The sequence below is a fragment of the Rana temporaria genome, chromosome 5 (genome assembly GCF_905171775.1).
Source record: "Rana temporaria chromosome 5, aRanTem1.1, whole genome shotgun sequence".
NCBI classification, from domain to species: domain Eukaryota; kingdom Metazoa; phylum Chordata; class Amphibia; order Anura; family Ranidae; genus Rana; species Rana temporaria.
In genome coordinates this window covers 155,614,199-155,625,946 of record NC_053493.1, presented here as the reverse complement: position 1 = coordinate 155,625,946, position 11,748 = coordinate 155,614,199, and the positions used below count along the sequence as shown (strand labels likewise).

The 11,748-nt window shown below is 41.8% G+C and overlaps 1 protein-coding gene across 1 annotated transcript; it reads left to right on the top strand.

Moving 5' to 3' along the window:
* Positions 1 to 200: 200 nt before the first annotated feature.
* On the top strand, positions 201 to 10,955 carry LOC120940426. Its single transcript, XM_040353270.1, has 2 exons — positions 201 to 438; positions 8,103 to 10,955. Exon 2 carries the CDS (start codon positions 8,114 to 8,116, stop codon positions 10,448 to 10,450), a length of 2,337 nt encoding a protein of 778 aa, XP_040209204.1. The 5' UTR covers positions 201 to 438; positions 8,103 to 8,113; the 3' UTR covers positions 10,451 to 10,955.
* Positions 10,956 to 11,748: the final 793 nt, after the last annotated feature.

The following is an 11,748-nucleotide window of genomic DNA, read 5'->3' as shown; positions in this document are numbered from 1 at the left end:
ACTTGCAGTACAAATTGGGTTTGCCTTTCGTAAATAACCCCCATTGTGTGTGTGTGTGTAATATATATATTTTTTTTTGCATGAAAAAGGAGTATACATTGTACCACATGCTCATTGCAATTGCCAGGTGCATGTGCAAGCAGAGTTTAAAAAGTCACGTAAGGCAAAGCTTTCCTAACTCGGTGTCACTGTATGAGTGCAGGCGTGCTTCAGATAGCAGATTCAATACTATCATTACAGTCAGTGTGAGACCTCCCCCTTGCAGCTGCCTGGAATGCTATGATGTCAGGGCTGGGGAAGAGGGGGGAGGGGAGCAGTTGCGGGCTCTCAGGCCAATAGAGACACTGACTCTCACGGAAGAGTCAGAGGTGGAAGAAAAAACATAAAGCTATTTCTGTAAGCAAGGAGAGCATTGTGGACATAACAAAAGGAAGTGCAGTGAGTATATATTTAACACTTTTCACATATCTCTAGAGCCTGCAAACTGCGGAGTAGAGGTTGTTCAATTTATAATGCAAAGAATAGTGCAGAAGATGAAGTTGTCTTCACTTAAAAGCGTAAATGAGCCCTCCTATTGTTTGTTTACAGCCAAACATCTGATATCTTAGTCTCAGATTGATCTGTAGCTGCACATGTGATCAGTTATGACACCAGCCATCTGATGGCCTGACTGTTCAGAACACTGTGACAGTTATCATTCATGGCATGCCTTGATTGTAGCTGTTTTCAGACATGGTTTAATCAATGGGTTTCTTTTCACTCTAGGCTTCATTCACAGTTTATTTATTTATTTATATATATAAATATGGATCTGAACTCGGCTGCATTGTTTTTAATGTGGTCCTTTACACAGGCCCCAATGTGTAAATATGAGCTGCTTTCAGATCTGTAACACAAAATCCAAAAATCTGCATCTAAGAACATACACTTTAAATGCTTGTATAAACGCATGTATACGTTTTTGTAAGCATGTAAATTAGGTCTAAACAATTATCATAATATACGCATCTAAACTCATCTATTATGCTGGAATTTTCTCCTAGAAAACACATTTAATACAGAATAAAGGGACACAGTACAGTTCAGTTGAAATACAAGAGGGTTAGGAGGGCACTGCATTGAGAACTTACATTCTAAAATGTAGGGGCAACAAAAAGTAGTAACTACAGAGAGGTGAGTTAATGGAAAAAGTAAAAGTTCAGTTTTTAGGGGAGGTGGAATAGGTAGATAGAGGAGATAGACAAACATATAGGGGTAGGGAGTTCCAAAGGCAGAGAGAGAGGCTCTGGAAACAAGCATGGGAGGAGGTGACTAAGGACTGGAGAGCAGGAGTGTTCTGCTTCGCGTTATTGAACTGTTGTATAACACTAGTCAGACAGCTTAACAATAATTCAGAAGTCAAGAAACGTGAGACATCAGATCTGTATGTATGCTTTTTTTCTGAATAACTTTGTAAAACTACAACATAAGCATAAACAAAACATGTGTCAGTACATTAACCTCTTTACCACCGCGCTATAGACAAAACACGTCTACAGCGCGGTGGAGTTGTTCTGGGAGGACGTCCCTGGGAATCCTCCTCTCGTGCACCCCCTGGGGCGCGCTCCCGGAATCATCTGTGAGCGCCGGGTCTAGAAGACCCGGCGCATCACAGATCGCGGTAAATTGCCGCTGATAGCGGCCGTTTACCACGTGATCACTCCATCAAATGACGGAGCGATCACTTGTAAACAGACCGGCGTCATGTGATGACGCCGGTTCCTCCATCTCCTCTCTGTACCGATCGGTACAGTGTGAGAGGAGAAGGGGGAGAGCGGAGGCAGCAGCAGCTGCTGTGGCTGGATCTGTGACAAATGCAGTCACAGATCCAGCCATCCATCCCTCCCTGTGCAATACTCTGCAATAACCCCCCCATACTCTGCAATAACTCCCCCATACTCTGCAATTACCCCGCCATACTCTGCAATAACCCCCCCCATACTCTGCAATAACCCCCCCTTACTCTGCAATACCCCGCAATACCTGTTAATATGACAGAAGTAAGATATATATATATATTTTTTTTTACAGAATTTTCAGTGTTTTTTCTTTTATAGCGCAAAAAATAAAAAACCCAGAGGTGGTCAAATACCACCAAAAGAAAGCTCTATTTGTGGGAAAAAAAGGACAAAAATTTCAGATGGGCACAATTGTGAGAGCACCGAAAGCTGAAAATTGATCTGGTTAGGAAGGGGGTTTAAGTGCCCAGTGGTCAAGTGGTTAAACATTACACAGCAACCTCAGTCCATAAGTAAGAGTACTTACAGACAATTCCATCACTAGTCCAGGAATGTATTGATAGCTTCTCATGCATGAGTCTGCTTAAATCCAGGTACAGGCATGACATGGAAGAAATACAGTTCCAGGTTAAAGGTTACTGCCTTTCTGAGGAAAATACAGCTTCCTGTAAGCAAAATAATAACTAACTCTGATCACTAGATGGCAGCAATGTCAAACTAACATTGCACATATTTGCTATGAATAATATGGGCAGAACACTCCCTGTCTGGCATCATTTATCATGTCACTACCTAAATAACTACTGCTATGCAGAAAAAAACATATAAACAGGAAAATTGAATCTTAGCTAGTCTGAGATCAAAACTATCAGTTATAGGTCTGAGATAAATTCTGGCGGTCTAATTTTTTACAATCTTGACCTCCACCTTTCTAACCTTGCCATCCCTGCTTGGTAGAGCATTGACAATAAGTCCTACAGGCCACTGGTTCCTGCCCTCTTGGCTGTCCTTCAACAGAACAACATCACCCACTTTTTACATTTGGGCGATCCTCAGTCCATTTCCTAAGGCGTTGCAGATTTGACAGATACTCTCTCTTCCATCTTTTCCAAAAGGTGTCTGCCAAGCATTGTACTTCCATTGTTTTGCATGAACTTGTGTTGTACTTATGGTTCTAGATGGAGCAGACAAAGAGTTCACCTTTTGAGTCAACAACATTGCTGGGGTAAGGACCATAGGTGTTTCTGGGTCTGAGGACACAGGAACTATAGGCCTGTCATTCATAATAGCTGCAACCTTTGCCATAAAGGTGCTTAAAGTCTCATGGGTCAAGTGGGCAGATTTGGCTTGTAGCAACATAGCGTCCAAAATTCGCCTGACAATACCTATAAGTCTCCCAGACACCACCATTTTTTTATCTCTGTGGACTACAAAACACAACAAAGGGGGGGGGGGTGTTATGTAGTACAAACACACTCCTTGTCCCAAGGTGACAATGCTGCTCAGTAGGGTTGTCACCCTAGAACAGGAAGTGAGTTAATGTCAGAATTATGAGGTTAAAAAAAGGGAAAAGGAGAAAAATAAATACAGCTAACACATATAAGGTCAATATTTGTTCTTGGGTTTCTATACACTTTATACAAAGCACACAGGTTTAGCACTACATAGGACTGTCTGTTCTGCCACTGAACAAATGGAAAACAATCCAGCATTACATGGACAATCCAGAAAGTATGGTTGGGAAGAAGCTAGCGACCTACCATTGCCCCTTTCCTGGAGAGTCGACTATCCAGATTACAGCATATCTAAGCCCACAAAAATTTGCAGTTTACTGATCCTTATGCCGCATACACACAATCATTTTTTTTTTGGCATGAAAAAAAACTTTGTTTTCAGCATGTCCAAAAAACGACATTTTTTCAACTTTATCATTAAAAAGACGTTGCCCACACGCCATCGTTTTAAAAAAAATTATGAAAAAAGCGCGGTGACGTACAACACGTATGACGGCACTCTAAAGGGGAAGTTCTATTCGCCTTTGGGCTGCTTTAGCTCATTCCGTGTTCGTAAAAGACGATTCGTGCTTTTCTGTCTGTCTGCTTTTCTGTCTGTTACAGCGTGATGAATGTGCTTACTCCATTATGAACGGTAGATAAACCTGAACGAGCGCTCCCGTCTCATAACTTGCTTCTGAGCATGCGCGGGTTTAAAACGTCGTTTTAGCCCACACACTATCATTTTTTACAACCCGAAAAACGTAATTAAAAAAAAAAAATGTTGTCGTTTTTCAGAAGCCGAAAAACGATGTGAAGCCCACACACGATCATTTTAAATGACGTTTTTAAAAACGTCTTTTTTCATGCCGAAAAATTATCCGGTGTACGCGGCATTAGATGTGATGGCGACATTAATTTTCTTTTTTTCCACACCCTTTTCCCTTTATTTTAACCTGGTAATCCTTCAATTATTTCACCTTCTGTGCTAGCGTGAGAACCCTACTGAGCAGCATTGTCACCCTAGGACAAGGAATTTTTAGGACTACAACACCACTTAAAGGGGTTGTAAAAATAAAAAAAAAATTTCCCTAAATACCTTCCTTTTCCTCCTTCACTTACCTCATCCTTCCATTTTGCTTTTAAATGTCTTTATTTCTTCTGAGAAATCCTCACTTCCTGTTCCCCTGTCTGTAACTCTACACAGTAATGCAAGGCTTTCTCCCTGGTGTGGAGTGTCGTGCTCACCCCCTCCCTTGGACTACAGGAGAGTCAGGACACTCTCTACGTTGCAGATAAAAGAAAGGAGCTAGTAGGTGTCCTGACTCTCTCCAGAAGAACAGGAAGTGAGGATTTCTCAGAAGAAATAAGGACATTTAAAAGCAAAATGGAAGGATGAGGTAATTGAAGGAGGACTGCACTAAGGTAAAGGAAGCTATTTGGGGAAAAAAAAATTGTACCTTTACAACCCCTTTAACGGACCAAAATGGAGCAAAAAATGTATGTATTAGAATTTGCATACATAGGATTGATAACCATGTGTGATCCCAGCTTTCGGTAAAGCATACTGTATTTCCAGAAAACCCTTCAGGATCTTTGGCTGTGTTGTGCAGTAGTGAGAGATCAGGTTGTGTGACCAGCAAGGGATTTATTACATACGGCAAAATGGGACATTCTGCAGTGACAGCAGCAAGCATGTCAGATTTTGAGTATGGGAGAATGTCTGTCTGACATTGCAGTGCACACGAGTTTGTCTTCTTTTTTTTTTTTTTTTTGACCATTAGCCCTCAATAACACGTATGCCTGACTATGTCTAACTACATTTAACATGCAGAGTCCCATTCAACTGTTCCCTGTTTACTATTCACCCATTGTCTCCTCATGCACACCCTACTTTTTTTTTTATGTATCAGGGTATTTTTAGCTTTAAGGCCGCGCGTATTCATGCTTATTTGCGCGTTTGCATACAGCGTCGTCCGACGTTTTTGTACTTTGACGTTTTTTATTTTAGCCAACAGGAAAAATGATCATCTTTTCATCACTTGTTGGTATGTTGGTATATTTTTTTAATCTTCTGCCTGGGTGAAATGTTCTATTGATTAAAGCGACAAAACGCCCGTAGCAAACGCTCGTCGCACTAGTCGCTTGAATCAAGCCTTTCCATTACTTTCTATGGGGAATGGAAACGCTCAAAAACGACCAAACCGCCCGATACTCGTGACAAAAAAGGGTCCGGAACTTGTTTGAGCTTCAGGCGTTCGGCGTCAGGCGGCTTGGAGTGTAGATGTGAACCATCTCCATAGGGAATAATGTATTTTTTCCCCTTTAGCGTATTTGAGCGTCGCGCTTCAGGCAACAAAACGCTCAGGTGTGAATGCAGCCTAATGGCAGGACCCGTAACCCTCGATTCACACTGAATGCAATTTAAAAGACATCGGTCAGTGTGATTTCATGTGCATCTTGCTGATATCTGTTCGATTTTCATGCACAGATGTCAATGCAAGTCCCATACAAAATCACCAAAAATAGTCCAGGAACCTTTTTCAAATCAGTGAAAGTTGGAGCTGCACTGATTTGAACTGTTCCATAGGCACAAATAGGGTGCAAATTGTCATGCAATTTTTAACTGTCAAATCGCATGACAAGTTGCAACGTTGTGAATGGGGGCTAAATGTGCAATATGCGTGTTTTTGTGCCTGAAGAGCTTCTCCTCTCTAGAGCTGCGCGCCCGGATCAGGAAACAAACACCTGAAGCTTTACACGTGCAAAAATATCTGAAAAAAAAACATCAAAATCACCTCCTGTTGCACATGGACTTTAGCGTGTATAAAGGCCCATACACACGATCGCACTTTATGACAACAAACCACAGATAGACCTGTTTTTGCAGACAATCTGACTGTGTGTACACTCCATCGGACAAACCTTTTCGCTTTTTAATTGGACAAATGTTCGCCGAGAGAACAGACAAACTTTCCGGCAACACATGTCCAATGGAGCAAATTCGATCATGTGTACACAAGTCCATCGGATAAACATGCATGCTCAGAACCAATGCTAAAGATCAGACAACAATAGCAGAAGTTTCCCAAAGGGTGGCGGTAAAGAGCAGAAAAACCTTGTAGTATGTCTATTACGTCACTACGTTCGTGTTTGTTGGCTGAAAAAGCCACCTATCATGTGTATGCATACCAAGTTCACTGACAACGTCCTTTAGAGCAAAATCCACGTAAAAGTCAATTGGAAGTCCAATCATGTGTATGAGGCTTAAGAGTATGAGCTCCGGCGTGTTCGCACAGTCCACGTTCAGAGCCCGCCAGGAAGTCTGCCTGGCGCTGCGCTAACCACAGGCAGGGAGACATTTCCCGATCTCTGCAGCCGAGCATTGGGACAATGTCTCCCTGCATGTGATTAGCGCAGCGCCGTGCACGTGGAGTGTGCGAACACGCCGGAGCTCATCCCTACATAAGAGCAGTGTGAACAGCAAGCTGCTTTTATGAAACTTTTAGGAAGCTTTTGCAAAGCTTTCAGCAAACTACAAACAGATTTCTCTAAGCGAGGTGGGGTTCAACGCTCTAGGGAAATCCCAAGTGCAATTGTGGATAAGTCCAGGTGGATGTGGGTGCTGGCAATGCACTAGGCAATAGAAAGTAGCAAAGGACGGATGGACAGCCACACACCAAAGAACTCTTGTTGTCTTTATTGAAGGAACATGAGCAAACACCGCAAATACACAGCAGAAATCAAAAACAGCCAACGCACGCGTTTCACACTTAGTGCTTATTCATGGCCATGAATAAGCACTAAGTGTGAAACGCGTCGGCTGTTTTTGATTTTTGCGGTGTTTGCTCATGTTCCTTCAATAAAGACAACTCAAGAGGTCCATCCGTCCTTTGCTACTTTCCAGATTTCTCTAAGCCTTTAAAGCTTCCTTTAGCTCGAACATGGAAATGTTTTATACACAGATCTGAAAGTAGAACTAAAGGTCTTAATTTTTTATTTTATTTTTCATTTTGGATGGAGTAAAGGGAGGGTTATAACCCTTGTCAGTTTATTTTTTGCCATCTGTGTCCCATTGGGGAGATTTCACTTCACTTCCTGTGCCAAAGCCTAAACAGGAAGTGCAAGGAAATCTGCTAATTTCAGGAAATCTCTGGGGGGGGGGGCAGGTCCCCACTAGAAGATTTCCCTTCTTTTCTGGGGACAATCCAAAGTTTGGAATTTTATTTTACTCAATGTAAATAGCACACATATGGTGAATCTATCTCCCTAACGTGGCTCAGACCGCAAAAACTGACAGGTGTTATAATCCACCTCCACTCTATCCAAAAAAGAAAAGCAAAAAAAGTGTTGCCTTTCGTTTTACTTTTAATAGGAGTGCCGATTATCGCTTTCAACAAGCTTTATGTAGCGCTGAAGTCTGCTAGCAGCCTGCTTAAAGTGAAAATCAGCATTCCCCATTGGGATCTGTGTTCAACATTTACAAACTCGAGTATACATTTTTGGAGCATCTTCATTAAGGTCTTTGTTACTTTGGTGCGATTCAGTACAAATTTGTGCCTCAAAGATACCTTTACCCAAAGTCGCATTGCACTGATGTGAACGGGCACCATTGAAATAAATGTAATTTTCATTGTCATGTGATTCTGTGCAACTCAAGTATGAACCAGGCCTGAAGTATATTCAGTTACACGTAAATACTGGCACATTTGGAAAGATAAAAATGGAAATTACTGGTAAATCTTTTTTCCTGTTGCTGTAATCTATATCATTTCACTGAAGTTATTAGGCCTTTTTTAAAGCTATTCAATTCTTTCCACCTTTTCTACAGATACCATCATCATGCCCAAGTGCATAATAACAAAATGCCCCCACAGGACCGGAGGAAAACCTACCAATCCAACTGTAACGTTGCATGGTTTTCCTAATTCCATTGAGAGAATAAAGGAATGGCTTCTGCAGACGGGACAAACATTTCAACATTTGGATGCCCTTGCAGACATCATCCTGGAGGGGAAGCGTTGTGATTTGTACCGAATGTGTTCCACTCACTTTGTTGAAGACAGCTATGTTAATACGGGTAAACGTAAAAAACTTAAGCGCACGGCTGTACCCACTAGATTTCCAGTGCCCCCAGAAGGTAGATTACTAATTGAGGAATTGCATATTATTGAATCAAAAAATCGAGAAAACCAAACTGATGGTCAAGGTGGCACCTCTGTTTGCTTCCTTTGTGGTATGTCACCAAGTGTTGCATCCAGTAAGAAAATGCTTGATCAGGCCACACAAACTGAGTGGGGTCCGGCAGTTTCACAAGTACAGCATATTTACCTTTTCGCTAATACTACCCCAAACGTGGAAACTGCATGCCCAAATCCTGTAGTATGTATGCCTGTCGAACGCGGGAAAGGATCATCAAATGAGGATAGAGTAAAAGCATTAGTAATAGATCCTCGAAGTGCATTCATTGAGTTCAATGTCCCACATCCACCTTTACAGATTGAAGGAGAACATACTCAGAGTAGAATTCTTTCATTTCCGATACATGGGGGATCAAAATTAGAGGAAACTGTAGATCAAAGACAAAATGGGAACTGCAAACCTTTAAAGGAAAGTGTTTATGGTTCAGAAAAAAGTTTCCCCCAATCATTTCTAGAGCAACGCAATGGAGATTCTATTACCAACATGGTGAATGAGTCCAAATATATTGTGTTTGAGCAATGTCTGGATAAATTAATTCACAAGGTAAAGTGTCAAGATCCAAGTGGTTGCACTAAAGTTGTTCATAAATACAACAAAGAATTTCATGGGTCAGCAGTTATCATTCGTGGCACATGTGAAGATGGACACTATTTTCGTATCTGGGAAAGTCAACCAAAAATCAACCGCTATTATGCAGGAAACATTCTGCTTGCAGCAAGTCTAATAACAACTGGCCAAACCTTTCAGAAAATTCAAGCATTTTTTAAATGTTTTGGAGTACGCCACATTTCGGAACAAAAATTCCACCACTATCAGAGACATTTTATATTTCCAACAATCCATGACTCCTGGAAGGCACAACAAAATCGGGTGCAAAGCAATTTACAAGACACACCAATAGCCATCCGTGGCAAAAGGCAATGCTATAGAAAAAATCGCAACACCAAATATTGTGTGTACACAATTATGGACATGATATCTGACAAAGTCTTAGATTTTGAGGTAGTTCAGGGCTCTCAGTGCACTACCTTCATTGAGATGGAGAGTCAAGGATTTGATATCTGTATGTCCCGAGCAATATCAAGCGGACAGGACATTGCTTTTTTTAGTTCCGAAAGGCACATGAGTGTGCAGAAGCTTATGAGGACAAAATACAAAAACATTCATCATCAGTATGATGTTCGACATTATACCAAAAGTCTCAAAAGCATGTTAACAATTGCCTCTCGTGAATGCAGTGGGATAAGCATAAAGCCATGGATATCCCAAATTCTTAAACATTTCTGGTGGAGTATTCAGACCAGTAAAGGCAATGTGGCTCTAATAAAGGAAAAATGGCTGTCTCTTCTAAAGCACATACAGAATATCCACACATGGCATGATGGTGTGCTTTATCATAAATGTGCACATGCAGCATTATCTGAGGAAGCATACTCTGGATTTTTATGGCTTAAAGAAGGCACAGTTGCATATGATAAAGTTTCTGAAATCATTTGCAACTCTAAACTTTTGGAACATTTAGATCAACTGGTGTGGAATTGCCATACAGGTGCGCTAGATGTCTTCTATAGCAATTCTCTGAAATTTCACACAAAATGCGCTCCTTGTTCTATTGATGCCTTAAAAGCCAGAACAGGGCTAGCAGCAATAAGTCACAACCACAACATTGACCGAATACCAGCTACTATATCCACTACCCCTCTAGGAACTAAGCTGCTTACACCAAAGAGAAGACAAAATTGGCTATTGCACACCATAAATGAACCAGGGGCAAATGCACATCTCAATTGTATTCTACAAGACACACTCAGAAAAGCGGGGGGTGTTAGGACAAGTACTAGGGTTTCAAAAGGGCCTCCGATTCCTCAGAACATAATTAAAATAGAGAAACCAGACAAGTTGGATGTTGCCATCACACACGTTTCCAGATTCATTTCTAGAAAAAAAAGATTAAAAACAGACCAAGGTGGTTCCTGAAACCTTGGCTTGTAGTGCTTCGTAGCAGTACAAATGCCGTTTTATTTTCGGACTATCTGTCCATTTTACATTGCTGGTATTTACCCCTTAACTCTTTCGCTACAGCCACTGGAAACGTGTGTAAATTTAACAGGCAGACTTGCCTGTCAGGTGGGCTGCCGCCCGATTGCCTCCACGCACCCCGAATACCACCCCCGCCATGTATTGCAGGCTCCGCTTGCCCATCTGCGGGCCTGGGACCTACATGGTGGGTGCTGGAGGTTAGAGGGGAAGGAGAAGATCGGACACACATCTGTTCTTCTCCCCTTCTCGCTTTGCCCTCGAAAGTGATCGTGTATGGCGCCACTTCTCGGTCAGCCTCTGTTTACCCGACTACTATATCCGGGAAAGGATACATTCATTGGAGCCATGCAGGTCTCATTACAGAGAAGTTAACCACTTCAATACCAGGCACTTTCCCCCCTTCCTGCCCAAGCCAATTTTCAGCTTTCAGCGCTGTCATGTTTTAAATGACAATTGCGCGGTCAAGCTACACTTTTTTTGGTGGTATGTGATCACCTTTGTGGTTTTGATTTTTTGCTAAACAAATAAAAAAAAAGACTGAAAAGTTTGAAAAAAATAAAGTTTTTCTTTGTTTCTGTTATACAATTTAGTAAATAAAGTTTAATCCTTCACTGATGGGCACTGAAATGCAGCACTGATGGGTACTTATGGGTGGCACTGATAGGCGGCACTGCTGGACACTCATGGGCGGTAATGATTTTTACCACTAATTGCACTGATGGGCATCACTGATGGCACTGGCAGATTGCTGATGGGCACTGATTGGCATATCCCTAGTGGTCCTGGGTGGACATCCGCGAGGGGGCTGCGCTTATAATCAGCAAAGCCCCCCCCCTTTCAGGAGAGCCGCAGATCAGCTCTCCTCTACTCGCGTCTGTTGGACGCGAATGAAGAAAAGCCGATAAATGGCTTATCCATTTTACACTGTGATCAGCCGTGATTGGACACAGTTGATCACGTGGTAAAGAGCGTCCATCAGAGGTTGGTGAGATTGGTAATGTGGTGTGCCAGGGTGTGCGATCGCGGCTTATCCAGCTGGACATCATATATTTTACTATAGGATGGGCGGGAAGTGGTTAAGCAAAAAAAAATGTATTTTTATTTTTTTTGCAAAAAGATAATTACACCCAAGCACATAAAATCGTCCCCCCACATATACGCTAGAGCTGCACGATTCTGGCAAAAATTTGAATCATGATTCTTTTGCTTAAAATGAAGATCACGATTCTCAAAAA

What these genes read in the sequence shown, in the direction of transcription:
- LOC120940426 (XM_040353270.1), top strand. Translation starts at nt 8,114, where the DNA reads ATGCCCAAGTGCATAATAACAAAATGCCCCCACAGGACCGGAGGAAAA.